General features: G+C 38.2%; 5 protein-coding genes and 1 pseudogene across 6 annotated transcripts; 4 read left to right on the plus strand and 2 right to left on the minus strand.

The window, feature by feature from the left end:
- The first annotated feature begins 5,264 nt into the window (after window positions 1-5,264).
- Window positions 5,265-8,387, plus strand: LOC110773881 (endo-1,3;1,4-beta-D-glucanase). Its single transcript, XM_088245495.1, has 7 exons — window positions 5,265-5,572; window positions 5,952-5,973; window positions 6,541-6,670; window positions 6,799-6,889; window positions 7,010-7,099; window positions 7,271-7,371; window positions 8,018-8,387. Exons 1-7 carry the CDS (start codon window positions 5,425-5,427, stop codon window positions 8,156-8,158), a joined length of 723 nt encoding a protein of 240 aa, XP_088101621.1. The 5' UTR covers window positions 5,265-5,424; the 3' UTR covers window positions 8,159-8,387.
- Window positions 8,388-8,862: 475 nt separating this feature from the next.
- Window positions 8,863-10,856, plus strand: LOC110773883 (aspartic proteinase 36 pseudogene; annotated as a pseudogene).
- Window positions 10,857-11,408: 552 nt separating this feature from the next.
- Window positions 11,409-15,282, minus strand: LOC110773880 (BTB/POZ and MATH domain-containing protein 2). Its single transcript, XM_088246091.1, has 4 exons — window positions 14,563-15,282; window positions 13,464-13,812; window positions 12,623-12,899; window positions 11,409-11,808 (listed from the first exon to the last, which is right to left on the minus strand). Exons 1-4 carry the CDS (start codon window positions 14,985-14,987, stop codon window positions 11,630-11,632), a joined length of 1,230 nt encoding a protein of 409 aa, XP_088102217.1. The 5' UTR covers window positions 14,988-15,282; the 3' UTR covers window positions 11,409-11,629.
- A 2,075-nt stretch (window positions 15,283-17,357) lies between these two features.
- Window positions 17,358-20,577, plus strand: LOC110773874 (uncharacterized). The gene is made up of 5 exons (XM_021978389.2): window positions 17,358-17,710; window positions 18,029-18,197; window positions 18,583-18,988; window positions 19,360-19,440; window positions 19,657-20,577. Exons 1-5 carry the CDS (start codon window positions 17,624-17,626, stop codon window positions 20,156-20,158), a joined length of 1,245 nt encoding a protein of 414 aa, XP_021834081.1. The 5' UTR covers window positions 17,358-17,623; the 3' UTR covers window positions 20,159-20,577.
- Window positions 20,578-20,867: 290 nt separating this feature from the next.
- Window positions 20,868-24,632, minus strand: LOC110773873 (GTP binding Elongation factor Tu family protein). Its single transcript, XM_021978388.2, has 12 exons — window positions 24,342-24,632; window positions 24,021-24,096; window positions 23,702-23,794; window positions 23,495-23,569; window positions 23,320-23,424; window positions 23,113-23,203; window positions 22,823-23,028; window positions 22,345-22,428; window positions 22,047-22,112; window positions 21,894-21,956; window positions 21,414-21,654; window positions 20,868-21,255 (listed from the first exon to the last, which is right to left on the minus strand). The coding sequence occupies exons 1-12, from the start codon at window positions 24,515-24,517 to the stop codon at window positions 21,188-21,190; spliced, it is 1,344 nt and encodes a 447-aa protein (XP_021834080.1). The 5' UTR covers window positions 24,518-24,632; the 3' UTR covers window positions 20,868-21,187.
- Window positions 24,633-25,319: 687 nt separating this feature from the next.
- LOC110773875 (GDSL esterase/lipase At1g54790-like) lies at window positions 25,320-27,209 on the plus strand. 2 transcript variants are annotated; one of them, XM_021978390.2, is made up of 5 exons: window positions 25,320-25,648; window positions 25,757-25,957; window positions 26,045-26,211; window positions 26,284-26,554; window positions 26,641-27,209. In XM_021978390.2, the coding sequence occupies exons 1-5, from the start codon at window positions 25,453-25,455 to the stop codon at window positions 26,883-26,885; spliced, it is 1,080 nt and encodes a 359-aa protein (XP_021834082.1). In that variant the 5' UTR covers window positions 25,320-25,452; the 3' UTR covers window positions 26,886-27,209. The 2 variants fall into 2 exon arrangements, with proteins under 2 accessions (XP_021834082.1, XP_021834083.1); XM_021978391.2 differs by having other exon boundaries at window positions 25,516-25,653.
- The last annotated feature ends 48 nt before the right edge of the window (window positions 27,210-27,257 follow it).

Here is a 27,257-nt window from a genome sequence, read left to right on the forward strand (position 1 = left end):
TGCTCCCAGACTGCAGAAGGTTTGCAGAACAACTTGGAAATTGTGGAGTCAACCATGTTTACCGTGAACAGAATTGTGTGGCTGACTGCTTAGCCCAAGCGAGCTACAATGGTGATCTGGGTGTCTGCCCTCTTGACTCTGCTCCAGCCTGGATTGGAACCTGCCTTGCTGACGACGTGATGGGTTCCTCTAAGACCCGCTGGGTCTGTTGTGATATTAGTTAGTTTGTTTTTTCCTTTGCTGGGGCCCTGCCCCACTACTCACCAAAAAAAAAACAAAAACAAATAGTCTGTCCCCACAGTTTCAATTTCCAATATCTGCAAAACGATAGACTTCCCACCTTTGAACAGGCGAATTACCAATTTCTGAAATCCAATGGAGATATATTGCGGGAAATGGAAAAAAATTCTCGAATTCATCTGAGGAATAACATGGTTGAGTTCAAGAACCGATATGGCCTTTATGATATTAGTCCTGGAACATTGGGCTATCGGAATGAGGTAATATGTCTGCATGTTTTTAAAACCTTTACAATTTCATTTCTAAATGAGGCCCTCAAGCTCAACTATATTGAAGATTGGTATAGATTTTAGAGCATGCATGTTGAAGTATGATTAGGATAATTCATTTGGGTTTAGTTCAATATTTGTTTTCCTTGACATCTGAGTTCAGATTTGGTTTCGTTTAGTATTTATGCCCATGGTTGCAAACTTTGTATAATTCGTCATTAAGAAATGGCGGATCCAAAGAGAAGCAAGGGTCAAGTAACCCTGCTGGAAATGTCCGTTGGAGAAAAATATATTGACCCCTGCATGTGGTGGATGGCTGGGCAAGTCATGCCCGCCATCTGTTTGATGCATTGCCCCAAAGGATAGGCGGCAATATATTATAAATTTTTGTAATAAAGTTATCTGGGCTGTTTGTCCTCTATAACCCCCGAAATCAATTTGACAGCATCATTCTAGCATATTTTACATCAGTTGAGTGCCAAATACTTTGTTGTATCTATGCGAGTATCATCATTCTAGTTATGTGGTTCACATGAATGTGTCAAATTCCAATAGTTGTAAGCTGAAAACATATACAGCTGTTTGTTCGAGCATTTACACAAATATGTAAGCAATTAATGTCAAGTAACATTGGTAAATGTGGTTTGGGGGTTGCAAACATTTGGTATGATAGAAATTTGATTTGTACTAATTGATGTATTTGTTATTGACTGCTCAGCCATCAACGCCTTACAGAATTGAATGAGGTTTATATTGTTATATACAGACTTGGTGGAGAGTGAGAAAAAGGAGAGGGACTGCATCTGATCATGGACAGTCTAACGGGGCATCCAATTCAAACCGAAATGCCAGACTGAGCCAAAACGCGTATTCATTCATAAAGTACGGTGATGTAAGTAATCATGTCTATAGTTGGGTTTGATTTTGGAGGGCTTCAGCAAGTATGCCCATGTGTTAGCATGAATAAAGTTAGTATCATTTGAATACAGCATAATAAACACAAGAACCAAGAACATACATAAGTTACATATTTGACATTACAATCCTAGAAGGATAAAGCATATATTTTACCATTGAAGAAGACATAGTTAGCATGCAAGTATGCATGAAGGCTTACATAGGGACTATTACACATAGTATATGCACATTAGGGAGTATTACCATAGGCCTAGAAGTATCCACAAAAGCCAAGTGTCCATACATAACCACATAGTGGGCACCAAAATACAACATGGTTACGATAAAGGTCAACAAAAAAGCATATTAGTTGGCATTGTCTTGTTGTTCATGGTTGTCAAGGGGGCATTTCTTACCATTTATGGTGTCATATCCATTTTTCCCACAGTATTCATTTTAGATGCAGCTTCTTCCAAGGAATCAGGAACTTCAGCAGCCCACAAGGAGTCAGACAATTCGGTTGCATCATTCCCTTCATTTGAACTTTTGCTCATGTCCCCATTTAGCCAATTGCAGAAACGTTGGCCACCAACGTATGTGCATGCTGCACAATTACTTCCACACCGATACTTTCGAGTGCGGTTAGGTTTCCTTCCAGTACTAACACAATCCGGGTCTTCTTCCCAAGCCACAGCATTGCACATCTCAATGGAACCATATTGATATGAATACCCAGGAAGGTAATCAGAGATGATTTTTGGGGACTTGGGGCTACGGATTGGAGTTTGATAGCTTTCATAGTTTCCATCCATAAGGACATGTTTGTTTGATGGAGAGGGAAGTATGTTAGGATTCATAGGTGGGAGGTCTGGAAGGACAAACTCTTTACATTTATTATCAAACATAGGACAGTATATGTTGATAAGGGGGTTTGGTGATGGAGTGAGATATTTAGGAATGTTAGAACCCTCAGAATATGTTTGGGATATTGGGGAAATAGGGCTACAAACATAACCTTCACCTAGAGTATTGTAATACTCTTCAAACTGTTGCTCAATAGATGGTTCAAATTTCAGTTTCTTCTCCTCATTCTGCATGTTGAAATCATGAGCAAAATAAGAATCCATAGAATTTAGGACACCACCAATGAAGTGATTATTTACCTCAGCTTCCTCATCAACATTAGGTTGTTGAATAACTGGAGGAGGAAATGGTCCAAAGTTGAAAGGACCAACTTGAGGAGCAACCACATTAGTTTTCTTTGCATCTCCCATGTCATCCTTGAAAAGTTGCTTCCTTATGAGATTTGATCTTAGAGAAGTCATGGTAGTGGGAGGTTCTTAGTGTATGCTAGCTTCTGATTTACAGAAGCATTGTGAAGGAAAAATGGCTATTTGTAGAATTCAATATTGTTAATCGTGGGTTAGTAGTTAACAAAACTATGGTTGGATGATGTAACTAAAATCCATTCTGATTTTATATTGACCCTTGTGTCTTCATTAGTTTTATATCAACCATCAGAAAATGGATTTTATTATTATTGTTATGTGGTTCACGTGTGGGTTTGTTATACAGTGATACGGTAATGAAAAAAAATGATAATATTTGACGTTGTAATTACCAGCTTTAGCCCTCTTTATTTCTATTGCATGGTTGACTGTGGGTATACCACACCATTAATAGCCCAACGTCTATCAACCCTCAATTAATGATTATATTGGACGGCTATGGCCCTCTTTATTTCTATTTGATGGTTAACTGTGGGTATACCACACCATTAATAGCCCACCGACTATCAACCCTCAAATAAAAAACAAATAGAACATTTACTATAACACTGCTAGTTGAACGAGTAGAGACTAATCATTAATGAATGCCTATATAAATATTACTTTTGCTACTGTTTGTCATTCAAAGCATTCAATATATAATTAAATGGAAGAGACTAGTATTCACAATCAACCATTCAATATAAAATTAAATGGAAGAGACTAGCATTTACAATCAGTATCCAATTTAAGGCCACATGCCAAAACTGCGTGAAGGGGAGCCAAGCTAGTTTGTAAAGGGAGCCAGCCACGTCTCTTTGTGTGATTTGTGAGTTGAGTCAAATGAGCTGCAGCTTCCTTTTGTCAAATTGGGACTGATAATGACAAGTTGGGACTGATAAAAAGGATCAAATATTAAAGGAAAATCGTGAAAATCAATGTTTTGTATTACACACCATTAACTATCCCAAATATCTGTAATAGGCTTGGTTTTGGAATTAGTTTCCAAACAAAATTCACAAGACACTTTTATGAAATTGTATCTAGATAATCAGTGTGTAGTGGCCATATTTCTAGTAGTGCACAATCTTAGTGACAATTGCAAAGCTTAAGATTAGGACAGAGCTTGTGTCCTACAAGAAGGACCCTCGTGCTGCCCAAAAGAAAAAACAAGCACAACGATTGAAGAACACTCAAAATCATCATCACCACCCCATTGCCAAGGACACGAAAAACATCATCGATCATCACAATGATCATAATCATAATCATGATCATTCAAATTCTGATTCTGATTCTGATTCTGATGATCAGATTGATGGAGATCATGATGGTCATAGTGGACATAAAATTAAGAAGCCAGCCAATGTTAATGGTCCATTTGTTGCACCCCATGGGAAGGGCAATTTCCCCAAGCCAAAACCGCTTGGGCCACAAAACAACTGGGCCCGAGGGATGTACGGGAGGCCACCGCCAGGTCCACCGCCTGCATTTCCACTGCCGCCACATGCATATGGTGGTTATGGTCAACACTCGAGCATGGCACCGCTGCCACGACTGCCGCCACATGCATATGGTGGTAGTGGTCACCACTCGAGCATGGCACCGCTGCCACGACCGCCACCGCCAATGCAAATGTATCCTTATCCTTGTTATCATCGAACTAAGGAACCGCCGGTTGGCAACTCAATGCTCCATTATTTCAGCGACGATAACACTAGCACTAGTGCTTGCACCATAATGTAAGGTGTTTGCGTGTGTTATTATTTCTTCTGTTTTGCAAGAACCAATTGCATCTGTTCGACTCTGAATTTGTTTTTGGAGATGAAAGTGTATGTACCGGTACAATAATGATACTTTGTCACATATGTTATATTGCTAAATTGGAATCATGATCGCATATTTAGACATTTTTAATTTAATATATTGTGAGGATGAAACAACATTTCGATGCAAATATTTTACAAATTGCTCTCTCTCTCTCTCTCCATGTGATTCTGCGGGTATGTGTCCAAACTTACTATTCCTTTTGGGTAGGTTAGGTCTAATTATTAAGTACGGTGAAATTGGTACGTAATCATGGTAAATAATAAAGAATTACGAATTTTCATTTTCTAAATAGTTTGTGACTTATGCTGATTTGGTTATGTGAATGTATTATCTTGTTACATAAACTGATCTGCAATGCAGGATAGTTGAGGGATGTGAGTGGCCAATTAATTACATATTGTTGAATGACTACTCACATCCCACAACATTTATCCCGCATTTGAGAATTTCCGCAATTAGCAAGCATGCAATAGCAAAGTCACACACACTCCTCCCATGCGTGGGCTAATCAAGACAAGAGGATTGGGCTAAATATGGACTCAAATTACCAAAAAGAAAAATACCGGGCCTGTGGCTCTTTGTGAACCTAAAAGAAAATAAAAAAACTGGGCCTGTATTCTTTTTTAACCCACAAAAAATGAAAAATATTGGGCCTGTGGCTCTTTGTGAACCCAAATGAAAAAATGAAAAATATTGTGCCTGTGGCTCTTCTTGAACCTGTCTTCATCGATCATGAGGGAAAAAAGAAAAAGTCAGGAGAAAACTTGTTCAATAATGTTTCGATACGTGTAACATTTCAGATAGTAAGCAAATTGTTCTCCAAGGCAAGTACTGCTAGCTATCCTAATATATCAGTGGAGCTCTCTCACTTACTGATTTTGTGTGTGTGGCTCTGAATCTCTGCTTCTCTGAGTAAAGCTATGTCGGGGCCTCAGTGCTGTGAAAACCCACCAACCCTTAGCTCAAGCTCCGGAGCTGGTTCAGTGACTGAAATTGGAGGCTTAAAAGCCTACGTTACTGGCCCTTCTGATTCCAAGCAGGCCATTCTTCTCATTTCTGATGTATATGGTAATTACCCATTTCACCAATTTTCTTTCTTTCTTTGTAATTTTGACGAAGTTTCTTTCTTTTTTGCTGCTATTGTTTACCACATACGAATTTGGGTTTTTTTTGTCTCACATCTCATCTACTTTTGTGATCTGGGTGGTAGTTAAATTACGGTTTCCATGCTTAGGTTCTCAAAAATGGATTGTTTTTCCTTTGTGTTCTTTTTGTACATGTATAATATTGATGCTTAAATTCTAAGTTGATCAGTTACATGGTTATTTCTTTCTGTTGGTCCAAATACTTTCTTTTTAGTAAGTTTTTGTACTTGTTTAGAGCTTTTTCAATTCCGCTTGGTGAGTTGAAATTTTAAGTTTTGACAGTATATTTATTTGTTTTGAAGGATTTGAAGCACCAAACCTAAGGTATGCCTACTTTCTCAACTCTGCATCCGCGTTTGTTAATGGTACATGATGGATATTTTAGCACCTTACATGAAAAGCCTAACATGATTTCTCCCAATCCCCTTCCTTTTTGAAAAATATTAGCTGCAGCTTATCTAGCTACTGAATTCTGATGGATACTCTTTGTTGCCTACTCTGGTCATGATCATTTACGTCTGCATAAAGATAAAAATAAAAATTTTGAAATGGGTTGTTTTAGGGGCAGCCATTTATAAGAGAAGTTTTATTTTATGGACCTTGGAGGGTTTACAGTTGTTAAAACCCTCTCACCAAATGAAATGACAATTCTCCGCTAAATTTGTAAAAACTTTATATTTGATGCTGCACTTCCAAGCCCTTTATCACTCAGTCCGTGAAACGTATATTTGTCTACGCCATTTCTGAAACCTCATGATAAGTGAATTTGTTGCTTCGTTAACAAGAGTTAATCTGCTTTAACAACTGGACTACTCTTTGCTTTGACATTTATTTCCCATCCTTTCATTACATGTTTTCATTTTTCTTGAACTCACTGCTGTTTCTGTAAAGGAAGCTTGCCGACAAAATAGCTAGTGCTGCTGGATTCCATGTTGTGGTTCCAGACTTCTTTTATGGAGATCCCTACGTACCGGACAATGCTGAGAGGCCTGTATCAGTTTGGATACAGTCTCATGGAACAGTTTGTTTCTGAATCTTTTTTATTTCCCTGATCTTTAAAGTGTAAACTTGCTGAATATGTAATCATGACTCAAGTTTAATCATGTGCTAAAAGTGTTGCTATTTTCTTCCCCCACCTCTTTCTTTAAGGGGAAAGGATTTGAAGATGCTAAACCTATAATTGCTGCTCTAAGGAACAAAGGGGTATCAAAGATAGGAGCAGCAGGGTTCTGTTGGGGTGGTAAGACTCCTACTCACACTTTTAGAGTAGAATCATATAACTGTAGAAATTTGTTTTTTTAGGTTTCACTAGTTGTGCAATTACTGTTAAATTAATCAACAACTCTTGGTTGTTATTCAGCCAAGGTGGTTGTGGAGCTAGCAAAGTCTGATTACATTCAAGCTGCAGTGTTGCTACACCCTTCCCTTGTCACAGTTGATGATATTAAAGGTATGTATTTTCACTGCAGAATTAAACTGCTGTGTATGATAAATATGGCCAAAGGAAGACTCTGCTTCTAGTGTCTTGGGCTGCACTACTGCACTCTTGTTGGTGTCTTCTGGTGTTTGAAGTTACTAATACACCTTTTACTGTTTTTTTTTTCTTCTTCTTTTGTTTCAGAGATTAAGGCTCCAATAGCCATATTGGGTGCTGAATTTGACAAGATCTCTCCACCTGAACTCCTGAAAAAGTATGAGGAGGTTTTATCCACTAAGCCTGAGGTAAGCATCTCCCAACTTCAGAAAGTTAATATATTCGAAGTGAAATTCATTAATAAAGCACCTAAATGGAAGTCTTTGTATCATAAATTGTCAATGTCTTCCAGTTTCAGAAAGTTAGGGCCTATTTGATAACCATTTCAATTTTAGTTTTTAGTTTTCATTTTTTGTGCTAGAGTATATAGGAAAAAGAGGGAGAATGGAAGTGAGAATGAGAGTGAAGATGGAATTGAGATGGAAGATGAGAAGGGAGGATGGGAGGGAGGATTAACAAAAGTGAAAATAAAAACTAAAAACTGAAATCTATTTGAAATTGTTTTCACTTTTGTTACTCCTCCCTCCCATCCTCCCCTCTCATCCTCTCTCCCAATCTCATCCTCACTCCCATTCTCACTCTCATTTTGTTCTATACTCTAGCACAAAAAATTAAAACTAAAAACTAAAAATGAAATGGTTATCAAATGGGGTGTTCATGCTCCCACCCCACAAACGATTCCTTGAAAGTGAAATTCATTAGAAACATCACTGAAACCAAAATGGAAGTCTTTGTATGATACATTGTCGTACGATGATTCCGTGATTGCAAAGTGAGGAATTTCCCAGATGCCAACATGACTTTCAGAAACTAATTGATGTAGTTTTTATGCAGGTTAATGGCTATGTGAAAATATTTCCTGGTGTTCCACATGGATGGACTGTCAGGTACAAGGAAGAGGATGAGGCTGCTGTCAAGCATGCTGGAGAAGCCCATCAAGATTTGTTGGCCTGGTTTACTCAGCATGTCAAGTAAAGATAATCATGGCGGATGAAATGCTCACCATCAGATTATATCAGTTAATCAGTTACCAATAACGATGATGAGCAGGAAAAGTAGGAATGATAATTGCCTAGTGTTATTGTTGAATTAGACTTATGTAAGAGCTAAACTTGCTTCCTTTGGTCAGGCTTGTGAAGCTATTTGGCTTTTCTAAAATACTGTTGAAGGATAATAGAATACCCTAGTGTTATTTGCATAAAAATTGTGATAAAGTTCATCTCCACCGTTGATTTTCGAGATTTGGATTTGAATAAGTATTAACCTAAGCCAAAAACAAAGAAAACTTTGATTACACCTATCCAAGTCAGCCAAGTACTCGAAACACAAAGGACATATAGCTACCGCCAAACTTAGTCCTCGTTTTTCACGAACTCAAAAGACAGTATTTCAAGAGGAAAGTTGGTTCTCTTTACCAAGTCTTTCTTTCATTAGGAAAGAATGTAGCCGGCCAAAAAGAATATAACAAAAAAGCAAAGAAGACGCAACTGCGTAATTGGCACGAAAAACCCAATTGGCAATTTCAATGTTGAACGTCGTTTCCAAACATACAGAAAAATAAATTGTTGTAATTTTGTGGTGTCTTTTGGATAGATGATTATTATCTTGACTTTGTTATTATCTCTCTTTTTAATTTTATTTTGTTGGTTTGGCATGTTGACACTGGTACTTTTAATTAAAGTTGAGATGAACTAACTAATGGACAATTAGTGTTAATCTTTGACATACACAACGCGCAACTCTCTCGTCCGAGTCTTCTCTCGTCTGTCTGTCTCTCTCTCTTGCCGTCTTGCTTTGCGCTTTGTTCTTCTATTTTATCTGGCTTTCCCTCTCCTCTCTCTTCACACATGCCTTTCCCTCCTCCTTCACCGACCTCCTTGTTCTTTCTCCACCCAACTCGACAATGAATTTTCAACAAAACCCACATCTCTAAGCCTCAGAATTCAAGCTACGAATTTGTTTTCAATCTGGGATTTGTACCAAAACAGCTTCTTTTGCTGTTGGGTCCAATCAGATCTTGTAGCTTCAGTTTTCTCGCCTGTCAAAATTGAATCTTTGGGTTGTTTTCAACCTCAATCAATTTTGTAAAAGTAGCCTTAAAGGCTCCTGCTTTTTTGGGCAATTTCAATGGATCTTGGGAAAACGACAAGAGGGGCTGTATTGGGTTGTATACTGGTTCTTTTCTCATTGGTTCTGGATGCGTCAGGTAACTTTGTGTTCCCTGTGCACCATAAGTTCAAGGGCCAGCGGTCTTTGAGTGCATTTAAATCCCATGATGCTCGCCGCCATGGTAGAATTCTAGCCTCTGCAGGCTCAGGCTCTACTTCTGCTGTGGATCTGGAAATAGGCGGCAATGGCCATCCTTCTGACACTGGCCTCTACTTTGCCAAACTTGGGATTGGCTCACCTTCAAAGGACTATTTTGTCCAGGTCGATACAGGAAGTGACATTTTATGGGTCAATTGTATTGACTGCACAAACTGTCCCAAGAAAAGTGATATTGGTGTGAAGCTCACATTGTATGATCCAAAGAGCTCTTCAACGTCACAACCTGTTACTTGTGATCAAGAATTTTGCACATCCAAATACAGTGGTCAGCTCCCTGGTTGCAGGCCAACCTTGCTCTGCGAATATGATGTGACTTATGGAGATGGAAGCGCAACAGCGGGTTACTTTGTGAAGGACAATATTGAATTTGATGAAAGAACAAATGGAAGTATGGTATTTGGTTGTGGAGCTAAACAATCTGGGCAGCTAGGTAAGTCTTCTGAAGCTCTTGATGGGATACTTGGTTTTGGGCAGGCAAATTCATCTGTGATTTCACAGCTGGCTGCATCTGGAAAGGTCAGAAAACAATTTGCACATTGCCTGGACAATGTAAATGGAGGTGGGATTTTTGCCATTGGGGAAGTGGTGCAGCCAATAGTGAAGAATACAACTCCATTGGTGCCAAGGCAGGCACATTACAATGTTGCGATGGAGGCAATTGAGGTGGGTGGCGATGTGGTACAACTTCCCACATATGTATTTGACACTGGAGACAAGGAAGGGACAATAATTGACAGTGGTACAACCTTGGCTTATCTTCCAGAGGAGGTTTATCAACCAGTCATGAGCAAGATCTTTGCAAGTCAGCCTGACTTGAAATTACATACAGTTGATGAGCAGTTCAAATGTTTCCAGTATTCCAAGAGTGTCGATGATGGATTTCCAGTGGTGAAGTTCCATTTCAAGAATTCGGCTTCAATGACGGTGTATCCTCATGACTATTTGTTCCAGTTGAAGGATGATGTTTGGTGCTCTGGTTGGCAGAGCAGTGGGATGAAATCCGGAAATGGAGATTCCATGACCCTTCTGGGAGATTTGGTGCTTTCAAATAAGCTAGTCATTTATGATCTTGAGAATCAGGAAATTGGGTGGATGGATTACAACTGCTCTTCAAGCATCAAAGTGAGAGATGAGAAGTCAGGGGGAATTGAAACTATTGGCGCCCACAATCTTTCTTCAGCTTCCACTTTAACAATTGGAAGATTATTGAAATTCTTGTTATTAATAAGTTCTGTGCTGCTGCAAATATCTTCTTTGTATTAGATTTACTTCAACAAGTGGCCAGCATTCATTTTGATGCACCAAAATTTATCAATGAAATTGTGTGATTCATTTCCATTTATTAGACTATTGACATTTTCTTTTCAATGGCAAAAATAAATAAAAAATCAAAACAGGTTTCACTAAGCTGTGTTTGTGAAGCCAAAGGCCAACTAATTTTTGTAATTTATTCAGTTCTATTTGTCGGATTTGGACTTCTTATCAGGGCTTGTGTGCATCTGTTGACTTCTATACTAACTGCCGAGGTAAGTAGATGAGCGTGAGGGAGGAGTTGGAAATTAGGTATAGGCGAGGTACAGTTGTTTAGCATTGGTAATCTGCAGCGAAAAACAGAAATCTGCAGCCAAAAAGGGGGTTATAGGACAAACTGTCTGCTCATTTGCACCAGTTTTCAAGACATCAAAACAGAGTTGTAGGGCAATCTGAGGGTGAGCTTTGCTGCTAACTGTCAATTTAGTACATTTTACAAATATGCTTGTGGTCTTTGTTTATTGGTTAGAAATAAACTGCCACCGCAGGAAAAAGGAGAGAAAAAAAAAGGGGAGAAAAAAAAAGGGGATTGAATTTTGCTCTATATCAAGAAAACAGTACGTTTTACAACTTCAACACGGAGAGAGAGAGGCACAAACCAGGGAATTGAATTTTTCTTTTTCTCAATCAAAACAGTAAGTACTACAACTTTCAATTACAAGCCAACAGAGACATCAACATCCTTTCGAATAACAAGCCTAAAAAACTAGTAGTTATTTCTAAACCTAGAAATAATCTCGCTCCTCACTTTTCTTTCTCTTTCCATTTTGTTTTTCTACATGGAAGATGTTCAAAAAGCTCAGTTCACTATAGCCTTTGCTTCACCCGCCTGCCATTGATGTCACTACCATCAAGAATAGCGTCATTCCCATGCCTGCATAGAGATACAGAATGTTCACTAACTCTAGCTACATATTCCAAGAGTTCAGTCAGAACAGACGGGCAGCTTTCCTTCAAGTGTTTGTAACCATCTGTTTGCATCACACCTGCAAAACAAAAATAAAAGAATTAAGAATTACTTACATAACATTCGCATTTATTTATATTCAGGAATCACAAATCAAACAAAGACCAATGCATCAGAAGACGCAAAACAAAAAGGTCTAGAAAAAAAAATTAACAAGAGATACTGTACATAACATAGAAGAATAGAAGATGAGAATTCATGTGACCAGTAATTACACCAAGTCTAGAAGATTTTCCAAGTAAAAAACAAGATCCAAAATACCCTAGTTGTTTTCAATTGTAAACCACACATCACTATACAGAGTGGGTTGTTTTCTTGCTATCTCAGCCAATTTTGACAACCCTTTTCAAAGGCTTATGTATCCATAAGTAAAATGGCCGATGATAGAAGTATAATCAAGTACCAAATGACCTTCCAAAGGGCCAAGAGGAAGTACTACTCTCAAGATAGGTAAAGCCTAACATGACAGGTTATGAAACACGGATCCTTAGTTTTATGACCTTGAGGCTTATAGTTTAAACTAAACATCTGGACTAACATGAGACATATTAATTCATATAACTGTCAATGGAAAAAAGGACACATATTACTACCGAATACAAATTAAAAACTTCAATGGAATAAGAAAGACAAGTCAATACATAGATCATTGTAGTCATTAATTTCTCCAATCTTGATTACAATTCTACCACAGTTTTTAGAGTCATCCGCATATAACCAAATCATCGTGCATAATTATCATCAACAATCTCATTTGGAGCCTAGATGATGACAGTTTTCTTTTTCAAATTACACAACATTGTAAAACAAAGCTAGATAGAGAAAAGAGTCACCTGATAGATTTCCAGGTGTTGCAACAAATCTGAGACACACAGTTTTCAGCTGGAAGCAGTGATGTTGTTCTGCCAATGCTAATGTCGTTGCCACAGTGTTTATCGCAACATCTTTGCAGAGATTTGCCTCACATAACAACCGGAGTCTATCTAAGCCATACCGATCCGCTGCTGCAAGCAGATGCTGCGCCATCAAAGTCGAAGACCCGTTGGAGTTAATTCCAGTAAGCGCTTCTATGTCGGGCAGAGAGTCCCAGTATATGAAATGAAGTAAAGCCTGCACAAGGACAAGATGAATGAGTGGAAAAACAGTTGAATAGTGAGAAACAAAGCCAATAATATCCATGGAAACAATTCCCAGGTGGATGGTTATAATTAACTAATTCTACAGTTTCACATGATAGCACAAGAAACAAAAGAATTAGAGCAGAAACCTCATAGCCAACCTAGCTTACATTTATAATGAAAGAGAATAAGCACTATGCAGAAAGCATAATAATACAACCCAAATTGGACGTTCTCCATGAAAACTGAAACTTATTACTTCACACTAGGCCATGTTTTACCACTTACAACCACTGCACAAGCAACAAAGCGAAAAAATAAATAATCCTAGAATGCATATTTGATCAATAACATCTGGCAGGATTTGCAGCTAAAGCACAAAAAGCATGAGATCATACTCCTGGATGACAATGTCAGTGCAACATGTCTGACAAACTGACACAATTGCAAATAAATATGGTAACCAATTTACTATCTAAAGTACAAAGATTGATCAGCATTAGTTAAACAAATGTATAACATAACCAACCAAAGAAAAAGAAGAAATGCATCAAACCTTAAAGACTGGAGCCTCTATGTCCTCAACTTTTATGCACCGAGTGTTCTGATCCTTCATAGGACCAAATAGTTGGGCCCTGAATACAGGTGATCGAGCTGCTAGTACCAACTTGTGAGCAGCAAAAATTTCGCCGTCAATTTCAAAATTTACATCAGTTCCCTTTCCACTTTCCAGTAGCCGCCCAAACTGATGGCCCATGCTGGATGGTGGTACTGGTATGGAGTATATTTTTGGCCCCTCCGTGTGTGACTTCACAACACCAACCATACAGTTCACTGACAAGCAGTCATCTTTAAGGTAGTCTGATGTCTCCAGAGAAGTTCTTTTGAAAAAACGCTTGTAACCCCTGCAGGATCCCAAGAATCCATTAAACCCTTCCTATATGCAAAACTAGTGACAACAATGGATATGTACAGGATACAAGGCTGAAACCAAGCTAGACCCCATATTGGACTGCATAGAAAATATCGATACCTTGTCATATTCAAATGACATGAAATTTCTATATAATCACTCCAAGGCATGCATCAAAAGAAGTAATCAACTAAACTCCCTGGCAGACACTTTTAAAACATCAAATGGAACATTGACAGGTTAACAAGATCAACAATGAATTTATTCTCTCACTGCCCGATGTTACATATTGCCTTTTACTTTCCTACTTGTACCCACATAGAAAAGCCGTTACATTATATAAATATCATACACAAGTTAGAATCAGGTTCAGCATAGAGATTTAAAGGTTTGCAGGTTGCAAGATTAGTGAAAAAGCCAAAAACAACAAGCAATCAAAACCTTTCCAAATTGCAGAAAATTTTCAATCCCGAACCCACTGATTGCTTCACATTTCCTAATTATATTAACAGATTTTCAACCTTTTTTAAACCTAACTTTAATACCCTTCTTCTGGATCTGTTATGTGTAAACATTGCATCTAAACAAAAACAGATCAAAAAATAAAAGCATGCTTCTTTTTGAAAATGGAAAACCCAAGTTACCAACTTTTACAAACTCATAAACTTTCATAAAAACAGAAGGCAAGAAAACCAAGATTCCCACAAAGACAAAATCAAGAACTGGAAATTCGCCAACCCACCACATGCTACCGCGATACTTGAGCGTGTAGGGACCGCTATCCAAGGTCCTCCCGAAATGGCTATGCACTTTGTGCCTCTCATTCCCACTCTGATCCAAAAGGGTCAATTCGAAGAGAGCTCTCACATCGGTTCCTTCGCTCGCGAGCGCGATGAAGAGCGAGACGTACGCGGCATTGTCCTCGACGCTCTTGCCGTCTGGATAAAAATAGATGGCCCACGAATACCCGCCCACATTAAACGTATCGGACGCTATGTACTTCCCAATCCCAATCCCTTTGGACAAAGAATAACCCGTGATCTTGAAATGGTGGGTCCCGTTGACGGTCTCGGTGATCGACGTCGATGTGGTTGTCGGGGGCGACGAAGAGGCCGGGCAGGATGAAGAAGACGAGGGCCTGGAGGTTTCTCTGAAAACCTTACCCATACCCGGCGACAAAATTGAATTACTTGGGGCTTTAATTTTTCTGGGATTGAATTTGGGATCTAGGGTTTAATCGGAAATGTGGAATTTGGCTGAAATTGGATGCGAAATGAAGAACCTTGGACTTGCGATACAAGATTCTTCTTTTCCTGAATATTTTCTCCGGCAAGTGACTGTATGGTGAGAGAATCTAGGGTTTCCTTCGGGAATGTTGTTCTCGAAGGTGAGTTTCCAGAGCTCTGTGTTCTCACAATCAGAGAAAGAATAGAGGAGAGAGAGAGAGAGAGAGAGAGAGAGAAATGGTAACACGACGACTTGTGATTATGCTTTTATAGTTGTTTTTTCCCGACAGTGAAATTATTGGTGATGAAGCAGAAGCGCACTTGCCGACCTTTAAAACTGGACCAACTCGCTCTCCCATTGGCCCGCGTATGCATCCGGCTCTATAGACACACAAGGCCATTCTAGTCATTCGGATACGCAATTTAATCCTCGCGCAGATTACTTCTCTATTTAGTATCCATATTAATTGGGAGTGAGATTCATACATAAGATAAACCCATGTTCAAATTTGTTGCCTGATTTGGGAAAGAAATACATTAAAATTAAATTAAAATAGTTCTATTTTTTAATTCAATTTTTAAATAGAGCTTTTCACATATAAACTGATGATTACTTTACATAGGATTTAATAGCCGTTGGCTTTGTTGCTCAAGTTGTGCGGGATGGGACGCGCCAATTGGCGATGGGCGCGAGCCAGCTTGCACGGGTGATGAGCTGACCAGCTGCTGCGGGGATAACTAGTCTACACGGACGACCACACTACTTACTTATGAAGATCAAATGCCACAATGCCAGGTGTCAACAAATGGTGAACCTCATAGATTTCCTATTATCATCTTCCAAATAAAAGAAAATATAAATTAAAATTTTAAAAATATATATAATATTAAGATCGGTTGCACGCTGGCTCGCACATTATGATATTTATCGTTGATGCATGTGAGGTTTCAAACCAAAATCAATCTACATAATCAGGTGATTGATCGTAACATTCTTTCAAAGAAAAACTTCTAAAACAACGGATATTTCTATATAGTTTTGTATTCTCCTCCTTTTGAACATTACTTTGTGAAATATATGAATTATTCACTACATGACATTGATTTTGATACGACTATTGACCAAAGAAGGAAGAACAAGTAGATAGTGCATTTATAAATGCAATAAAATACCTGCATGTGATAGAGGTTGTTGCAGCCCATTCAATCTCTCAGTTATAAGCATTTTGACTTCCAAACTGATATTAGGTTTTATGGTAGCTTGCTCTGTTTGGTGGTCATATTTATTTCTCTAATTTTAAAAGAATATTTATTTTTATTTTTATTTTATATACTTTTCCAGCATAGGTGGGAGACCCACAAAAACTAACAAGAAAATAAAGAACCAGCCAGCCAGCAAGCAAGCTCTCATTATTAAAATAAAGAGAATCGAACAAGGGATTGCCTTGCTTTAAAGGCAGCAAACACGACTAGTATGAACAAAGATTTTTATCATTTTGGTGCTATGGTTGAGTTCTTGAATGCTTAAGTGATTGATTTGTATTTAAGAAGACAATCAATGTCAAGAGACTGGAAAAACATTCAGGTGTGCCAAATGAAGCATGAAGTTTGGCACCATGATAATGTGTTTTTCTTATTTTAAAAAGATAATGTACACCCTTTTTTAAAGATTATTTTCATAATTCAATTCAACAATCGGAACAAATACTGGGACTCAAATTCATGATCTTATCTAGATGAACAATTACTTTAAACAACTACACTAGTAGGTCTTTTGCAGGCTATTTTTATTTTAAGTCGAGTCATTCATGCAAAAAATTATTCACATCGAAAATTATTTGATCACCTAAAATAAAATGTGCAATAAACACGATTCGTTGAATAAAACTGAAAATTTTCACCAACGCATTTCACAATAATTAAAGCACCCTCAAAATGAGATAGAATTTAAAGTAAATTTCGAACTATGCAAGCTAGAAGATGAATTTTATTTTTCCGATAACATCTGTCGGATTTTTATTTTCATTTTTGGTATGTTACAATCCAAACCCTCAAATAAATCTAGAGGTTTCCATTGTGGGGTCAATTTCCATGCAAAGATTTTTTCCCCTCAATTCTGTTTCAGTACGGACTCATCACACCCTAGCCAAATCAAACAATACAAACGTAGATCAACAAGGGCCACAATCTCAATGGTATGCAAACTCGACGGCCAAGATGCCACAACGAGAAACTAAGAAGTATTATGTATGGTGTACAAAGCTACACGGGCAGAAAACCCAATGTTCAGGAGAGTCCAAGGTGGAAGAAAACAGACACTTTTTGTCTGACGTGAGAAATCCAACCTGGATTCTCAGATCAGAAATTTGTCGATAAAACAACTGGATGACACAAAATCCGACTTTGTTATTTTCGATTTTTATTGTGTGGCTGCAGCTCAAAATGAAAAAAGACCAAATTGTGAAAAATCTTGGATTTTGAGGTCCAGGGATGGATCAGTTTATGGTGGTGTGAAGAAGAGGCACGACGCACCAAAAAGGAGAGGAATTGGTTTCTGAAACTGGGTTTCTCTCAGCAATGGCAGATAAGCTTTGTTTGATGGCTTCTCATGGCTACCCTCACGGCCTTGTTTTACAGCAAGAGCAGGGCATGGGTATTATCAAGGTAAAGTAAAGGTTTTGAAGCTTTAGCTTATTGGTTTTCATTGGTTTGGTGTTCGGTTGCAGATGAGATTTTTGTATTTGCGTTCGATTTTGATTCATTTGGGTTTAATTTTCATGTCTGATTGTTATTTGGGTTGCTTTCGTATTAATCAAATTCGGTTCCTTGAGTTTGTATTGCATGTTTAGCTCTCTCTGGGGCTTCAGTTTTTCTTGTTTTGATTTATTGTTCTGAATGGAATTGAAGTTCTAACCGATATATTTCCTTTTTCTTTTAAAGCTGTTGCTGAAAAGATTATATATTTTCCTTTGATTAACGCAGGATTTTCAACCCCTTCTGCCGAGTTATGGAGCAAAGCAGGAAATCACAAAACTGGGATCTTTGAAATTGATGCCGCAGCAATGTGAGGAGCCATGGAAACTCGCCAGTGGATTGCCAGAGGCCAACTGGTTTGCCAAGACCGAAAGGCCTGTACTCACTGACATGCAAAGTATGCACCTCAATAGTTCATTGTTGTATGCAGCTATTGTTTGAAAATCTATGAGTTATAGCCATAACCAAATTATATTGATTTCATTGCCGTTTGTCCCAAAGAATTTATTTAAATTTTGTCTATCTTGCTCTATTGTGGTTAAAGATAAGATTAGATTTAGATGGTCTGAGTGGTACTACAATAAATTAGATTTATTCTTCTCCATTTCCAGCATAACTTTCTATAAATGATGATCTCATGCATCCTAAAATAAATTAGAACAACATAACTTGGCAATAATGACATATCAGATTTATGCGGTTATATCCTTATCGCATATGTTATAATGAAATGTAATGTCTTTGCAATATGTTGAATTATCTCTTTTTCCTGCTGATTACAGATGTTCATCCAGACTCAGTGCTGTTCAGCATTGGAATTGCTGAACACTTCATAAGACGTGAAAAAATGTTGCAGTTCCTCAAGTCTGGAGAAACTGAAGCAGAGAAAGGCGGACTAGATATAACCGTACTATATAACTTGATGGGGTTACATGAAATAAGCCAACAAGCATTCATTCCTTCTCTTATCTACCCAAGTAGTGAGTTTAATACCCAGAAGCCTCTCTTGGACTTTGTGGGAGGTCTTGCCTGGAGTTCCAAAATTACAGTTCAGCCAGATGGTCGAGTCTTATTTACGGGTACAGGGACTGAGATGGAGCATCTCCTTTCAGTTGTTGCTGAGTTTTACTCATTGAGAAACTCAGTTTGTTGGAAAAAGCAGTGTGTGCTGGTTCCGCACTTCAATAGGTACGCATGGACGATTATTCCTTTTTTTAAATTTAAATTTGGCATCTTTTGTTTACAGGATCAAATACTTATCATAGTCCTCAGAATGAATATTTTCTAACTATGTTTGAATACAAATGCATGAATATATTTCTTTCAACAGTATGGAATCAGTAGATCTTGTGGACCAACTGAGTTTTTTTTTTTGGTCGAAAGACCAACTGAGTTTAGAATGAATTTTTCCTTAATAATCCTTGCTTAGAAAATACCTTTCATTTTGATGAATATTCTTTATAGTTTCCAACTGTCTATATTTTAAATGTTCTCCATTTTCTCTCCTCTTCTTTCTCTTCTCCTATAAAACATGACCTGACAATAACTTTATGAATCAGGGTGGAGAGCAAGGAAGCAGGAGCTAATATTGATGGAACTTTTTTGAAGGCGCAAGTGACTACCCTTGCTCCTTTAAAGAGGTATTGACATAACATGTTTTTATTATTCTTTTTGCCTTTTACCCTTTCTCTTTCAATTTCTTTGTTCCTGTTTAAGGGATATCAGTTTCAAGATTAAACTAAATTGTTTTGCTGTAATTGATATTATTGGTGTCACACTGGTATGCCTGTTCTTCCACCAAATCTTGGATCAAAGCATGCTTCATATTAACTTTATGTCTGTTATCCACTTAACAGTCCGGAAAAAGTCAAAAAAAAGGCAACACAAAAGCAGAAGAGTGGGAAAAGAGTAGGCAAAGATAGAGATCTCTACAAGAGGAACTATTTCCATGCCTGTGAGAGCCTTCTATCTTTAATGATTAACAGAAGGCGGCATGGGAAATCAGCAATTCTCTCACTTCAAAGATCTGGCCCTGAGGTTCCAGAGCTCCTCACCCAGTTTTCTGCTAGTATCGCTGGAACCGGCTTAGCTCTCCTATTCTCTGTCCTCTGTAAAGTAGGTTGTGGGAGGGTGCCCTTTTGTGCGTCCAAACTCTTGAATACTGGAGTTGCAATTGGGTTAGTTTGGCTCTCTTGGGCAGTGAACAAGCTGAGGGACACAATTATTCATATCAGCAAGAATTCAAAGAAGTTGGATCTAAAAGAAGAGGAAATAATGGAAAGGGTAGAGGGAAGCGTGAAAGAGATTTACTTCAGAGCTGCAACACTGATGGCAGTGGCCGTGTTGAGGCTTGCTTGAGCATGAAATGAGAAGAAGAAGATACACAGATGGTTTGAGGAACATTTGACTAGAGCGGTGAACAAGAGAATATAACTGTACATATGGTGACCAAGTTGGGCGATCAGCAGAGAGGTGAAGCTTGTTGGACATGAGGTGAAGAACCCATCTTTGAAAGAAAAGTGGAAATCTGATTTCAGTTGCCGTGAATCGGAGCTCTCGTCATCCGAGCTCTGGATAATGACCAGTGAGCTGGTAGTAGTAGTAGTAATGTAGAATGTGAATTGATAGAAGGGTGACTTGGTGGTAGTCTGTAGTACTATACAATTTTGTGCATGAAACTCTCTCTTCCCATCTATATTCATATAATCTCTATGGCTGTTCAAATAACTTTTTGATTGGTTATAGAATAAATGTTTTAATAATAGCAGTTTTTGGAACTCAAATAACGTTGGAATCGTGCTTTCCATTTTCCCCTCTTTTCTGCCAGGTCAATTGGCTCTTTATGTTATCTTTGATTATTTTCTATTTGGACACTTTTTTTGGGTCAAGAGCATCCTGTATTCCTGTTATGGTATGGCTCCAAACATCGCCGGGGCAAAATCTTTTATTTTTACTATCACCTTTTTTTGCAACTAGCAAGCATGCAAGCTAGAAAACGAACAAAGAGAACATACAAGGAACAAGGCTTTCAACAAGTGAAACAGATTAGCAATGATGGCCACCGGAAGGAAAAAAAAAAATGTCACATTGTACATGGTAAAGAATATAAATTACTTGAACGAACTGACCCTGATCACATTATTGACAGCCTTGGTAAAAACTAGGGGATGAAAACGTGCCAAATTTCCTTCTTAATTTACTCTGTTCTTTTCCTAAAACAGATGATCTCACCAAAAATACCTAAAACAAACTCATGAAATGCGGATTACGTAACCAATTACCACACGTCAGTTTTTTCTAAGTGAAGAGTTCTTTTGGTTCCCCACCCCTTTTTCCACTAATGTGCATACAGAGAGATTCAAGGATCCAGCACAGGAAAATCTCATCTCAGAGTACTTTAGAAACAACTCCTGCACCAACCGTTCTACCTCCTTCCCTCAAGGCAAATCTTTGTCCTGCCACATAAACGTAGGGAAGTTTTAGCTTTCAAAACTTCAATTAAAAGGAATAAGGAAACAGAAACAGTGAAACTCCGGAAATAACAACCACGTCAAATTAAAACACAGACAAGCAGATTATTTAGCTTTCAGCGGCAGAGATGATGTGAACAAACCTGCTTCAAGAGGAACCGGTTGAATCAGCTCAAAAACTGCAGTAACATTGTCCCCAGGCATAACCATCTTAACATCTTCAGGCAATTCTACCTTTCCAGTGATATCTGCAGTCCTCATATAAAACTGAGGCCTGTAGTTTGAGAAAAAGGCAGTATGGCGTCCACCTTCATCCTTTGTGAGGACATATATCTCTGCTTCAAACCTCTTGTGTGTCTTCACTGTTCCTGGCTTAGCAATTACCTATGCAATGGGAACAAACAAGTGCAGCAGAGCCATCCAACATTTACAACAGTCAGTGCTGAAACAGAGTTTAGTTGCCCAAACAATTGAAAGAAACTTAGCGCGTTCAAATAAAAAATAACCAATAAAAGGCTCATTTTCACAAGGTATAAGCTAACTAGGTAATATCCACAAGTTCAATAACTTTTCTTAAAATAATTTCCACAGGTAATTTTTCTGCTGCAATTGAAACCACACACCTGTCCTCGTTGGATATCCTCCCTTTTTAGACCTCGAAGAAGAAGACCAACATTATCACCAGCCTAGTCAAGTGCACAAACCCATCATGAGATATATTTTGTGCGGTAAAAAAGCCTTAGTATATTGAAGAATGTTTAGAATCAGTCACTTACTTCTCCATGATCCAAGATTTTCTTGAACATCTCAACACCAGTCACCACTGTTTTCAAAGGAGCACCCTGAAAAAGAACACAAACTAAAGATTAGCCCTTCTTAGAGTGGTATTTTATCCTCAAGCTATCAAAACTAATTCAAAGATCAATGCCGCCTAAATTAAAGGTCCACCTTAGGCCAATGCCAACTCATAGAATGAGTTGCATAGCAAATCATTTGCTAAAGAAATAAAAGGGAAATAAATGCACAAGAAAGCTTTGCAGCACCAAACAATATAAAAACTTGTGTTAGACAGACCTGATGCAACCCCAGAATCTCAACTTCCTCACCAACTTTAATGGTCCCTTGTTCAACACGACCAGTGGCAACAGTTCCACGACCCTTCAAAACACAAAAGAAATTGATAATGTGAAGTGACTGCTGAAAATGAAACTACCTACTGCAATAAACCACGCACAAAAGAAAAAGAAAATCAAATAAAAATAAGGATCAGAACGGTGTAAGGCATTAGAAATGGGCAACACTGGCAATTCAAATAAATCACATCAATTTTATAAAAGTAATAGTTTATAATAAAAAAATAATAGTTTCATGATCAAAACAGTAGTAATAGTTAAGGCAGCAGCAATGATATTACGAGAGCAAAGTACCCAGATGTTATGAACAAAATTAAAGGCCAACTTTAAGACAATGCTTGTAACAAATGTCAATACCCTAAAGGGATTAAGATTTAGGAAAGTCTACCCGAGTATGGCTAAATGCATGCCCAACTTACCTGGATTGAGAAAACATCTTCAATTGGCATCAGGAAAGGTTTGTCGAGCTGGCGTACAGGGTCAGGAATGTATTCATCCACAGAATCCATAAGTTTTAGAATTGCCTTTTTGCCAATCTCTTCATTTGTGCCTTGTAAAGCCGACAGAGCCGAACCTCGGACAATAGGGATTTCATCCCCAGGGAACTTGTAGAAGCTAAGAAGCTCTGCCAGAAACATAAGACAAATTAAAAAACTTCAATTGAATATAAAGCCGTCTGCTAATAAAGTGATCTCCTAAATCTACGAACCACGGAGCTCCATTTCCACAAGCTCCAACAACTCTGGATCATCAACAGCATCGACTTTATTGAGAAAACACACAAGTGATGGCACACCGACCTGTGCAATACAACCAACAAAAAAGTATACATATACATCACTGTGCACACAAATACACGAGAAAAAGCACATAAGTTTGATTTTCTTTGCAATCTGGTGACCACAAAAATACCCACCTGTCGAGCCAGCAGAATGTGTTCCTTAGTTTGTGGCATAGGCCCATCAGGAGCAGATACAACCAGAATGCCCCCATCCATTTGGGCAGCTCCAGTAATCATGTTCTGCGTGTTAATCACACTTATTAGAAGAATTCATGTATGCAAATATTGTTCCCTTAAATTCAAACCTTACTTTGACATAATCTGCATGTCCTGGGCAGTCCACATGTGCATAGTGTCGCTTGACAGTCTCATACTCGACATGAGCCTTCAAAATCAAGGCAAACCCAAGTTAGGTTGGAATAATACTTTGAGAAGATGAGTCAATAAACCAATGGAAGCTTACACTATTCCACAAATACCAAAATGCCAAGATGATAATTAAGAAAAACATACTAACCGTCGCAATTGTAATTCCTCTCTTTTTCTCTTCAGGGGCCTTATCAATTTCATCAAAGGCTACAGCCTTAGCTTTTCCCTCTTCTGCTAGTACCTGAGGAAAATTTAAAACATTACGATTATGGAAAATTCTTTCTTTTTTGGTTGACAACTCTTTCATATGTACCGGGTCTCATTTCATGAGAAGGAGATGTATTATAGGCTGGAAAAGCTGCTCTTTTTAGCAACTTCTTTTCAGGTTCTTATTTAAGAAGAAAATACAGATAAACATAGAGTCCAGAAACATGCATAGAAAAGCAATCACTGCATCAATGACCAACCTTTGTAATTGCGGCAGTCAGAGTGGTTTTTCCATGATCGACGTGTCCAATTGTTCCAACATTCACATGAGGTTTTCTGTTGGCCAAGCAGCATCATATGCATAAAGAATGTGATTATAGTTACAAACCAGAAAAATTCCTATCCCATGATATTCAAGTTCAAAGGAGTAAAAAAGAAAAGAATGGTGATAAATCTAATTCAGACTAAATTAAACAATACAAAACTCAAACGCACAAATCTCTCTCTTCTAAAAGTCCCATTTTTTTATATGAAAAATTCCAACTCAAAGTAACAAACACACACAGCGGATGAATACTAACGTGCGTGTGAAGGTGGCCATGGATCTCCACCAAGGATTGGGGCTAGAAGATCGGTCATTTCCGAAACTGGATTCAGAGATTGAAGAACCAACTGATCCTCGGGTACACCAATAGATTTGCGAGGAGTAGGGGAGGATGCGCCTGGAGCTAGGATTTCTGAGAGCGACCGCAGCCATTGGAAATGAGGATGAAGAAGCAGAGAGAAGGATTTGCTTCAGCCTTCCCTCGGAGTGGCGGAGACTTGGAGTGTGTGTGGTTTGTGGGGTTTTAGGCTTTAAGCCGTTTAGGGCTTTTGGGATTTCTCGAGGGTTTTGCTGACGGGCTTTTGGTAACAAAATAACCACCCGTATCAATCGAACCCGGCCCGTCTTTTAAGTAATGGCACGACGACGACATCACGGATGACACTTGCTGAAGAATCAAGCCATCGAACGACTTGTCGTACAAGGGGATGCTTTCACTTTAATTACAAGTGAACAATTCTTACAAAGTTCATTTTCCAATAATTGGTCATGTAATCAACTCTCTATAAGTCTAGTCTTATAAAAAAGTGTGTAATGTCCTTGTATAGACTCATTGCACGTTTGAGGATAATTTTGTGATCTCTCACATTCATCTCTCATGTGCTGGTCACGTGATCAGTTATTGTGAGAGGAACGTTGTATACACATTTGTATATACGATTTTTTATTATTTATTGCTTGAATTAGTTCTATATTTTGTCACTTCTCTAATCAGATAAGGTCATGGTCCAGTTGTAACTTAGAGGTCGGTCTGTAAGCAAATATCTTTCTTGAATTAACAGAGCAGAATGCTTAGATGATTGGATCATCTCAAAGTTGAGGCTTGTAGTGGAGGGCTAAGTGTCAGAAAGCAAGACAAGTTACCCACAATTTGCCTTGTATTTTTTCGGACCCTTGCATTCGTACTCAAGGCACTTCATCGCATTTGCATCCCTACGTGGCTATTTCAGCTTGCAAGACACCTATATCTTACCAAACTTTTGTTTTCAAGTTCCGGCCTGCCACCTTAAGCACCTATATATATTAAAAATTGTTTCACCTCTATGACCTTAACCATCCATCTTCAATAAAAATCATCCTTCTTAACCATGGCTCTGAAAGTTCTTGCCCTTCAATTACTAGCATCATTGGCTGCATTCTTGCCTACAACTAGCCCCGCCAATCTTAGTTATCCAGCAGTGTTTAACTTCGGAGATTCGAATTCAGACACCGGAGGCCTCAATGCAGGAATTGCTTTTCCTATTAAACGTTTCTGCAATGGATATTTGATCATTGATTACCTAAGTAAAGTATATATCTTTGTTCTTACACGTATATGTATATATATTTGGTTTACATAGACATGTTTGACATGTTACAATTTTACTTTATTTTCATTAATATATGCTGCAGTGAATGAAATGGACCTACCATTTCTGAATCCATACTTGGATTCTGTTGGTGCACCAAGCTTCCAAACAGGATGCAATTTTGCAACTGGAGGGTCTACTGTTCTTCCAGCCAATGCAGCCTCAATAAGCCCCTTCTCCTTTGGAATTCAGGTTGCTCAATTTGGCAGATTCAAGGCAAAAGCTCTTGAGATACTATCTAAAGGTACTAATTATATAATGTGGTTAGAATTGGCTTGTTGATCATGTGGAATTTACTGATGAGAGTTTCGGTGACTGGTGTGGGATTTAGACAAGAAGCTTCAAAATGTCCTCCCTTTCGAAGATTATTTCAAGCAGGGCCTTTATACATTCGATGTGGGACAGAATGATCTTGATGGTGCATTTTCTTCTAAATCAGAAGACCAAGTAGTTGCTTTAATCCCATCTATTATGACCGAATTCGAGGCCGGAATTCAGGTTCTGTCTGTCATGTTTCCTACTTCAGAATCTTAATTTGAGACAAATATTAACTTTTGTTTTCTTTTGCAGAAACTATACAATCAGGGGGCTAAGAATTTTCGGATTCACAACACAGGTCCACTGGGATGCCTACCAAGAATTATTGCAACATTTGGGAAAAACCCATCACAGCTTGACCAATTTGGATGCGTTGCTTCCCACAACCGTGCTGCTACTGCTTTCAATGCACAACTACATGATCTTTGTTTCAAGTTTCAGAGAAAATTCCCAGAAGCCAATGTTACTTACATCAACATCTACAAAATAAAGTTGGACCTCATCACAAACTATGCTCAATACGGTAAGCTAGCTTTCCTAATTAATTAAATTGGGTTTCTTGGATCTCAAGATTAATAATATCCAAGAATGTTAATTATTGGCTTTCAGGATTCAAACAAGGCATAGCAGCTTGCTGTGGATATGGAGGTCTGCCATTAAATTTTGATAATCGGATTAATTGTGGAGAAACCAAGAATCTCAATGGGACTTTGGTCACTGCAACACCATGCACTAATCCAGAAGAGTATGTGAATTGGGACGGCAACCATTATACACAAGCTGCAAATCAGTATGTGTCAACCCAGATATTGACTGGAAATTACTCAGAGACACTTGACATCTTCCAATATTGACTCAGCAATGGCGGCAAGCTACATTTTCCACTTTCTGAAACTCTGTCCCTATAGCCATGGGCTCTAGTTAGCTTAATGGGATGAATGTGTGAGGAAGCATGACTAAATAACTCTTGGTGTAACGAATATTTCTTTTTTCAATATTGGAAATGGTCGAAGTTTAAATCCCTCGTCACTTATTGATGAAATGAAAATTTGTGTAACATGTAATGTATGATTTATACATTCATTATACATGATCAAGGGAGGGGTGTTAATGTAGAACAGAACCAAGTGCTTGCCTAAATATGAATATATATTTCTTGGTCATCAAGTTTACTCTTTTATTCCTTTCTTTACCTTGTTTCAACTTTATTTCTTTCATGAGTTTTT

The sequence above is a fragment of the Prunus avium genome, chromosome 8 (assembly GCF_965620075.1).
Source record: "Prunus avium chromosome 8, drPruAviu1.hap1.1, whole genome shotgun sequence".
Lineage (NCBI taxonomy): Eukaryota > Viridiplantae > Streptophyta > Magnoliopsida > Rosales > Rosaceae > Prunus > Prunus avium.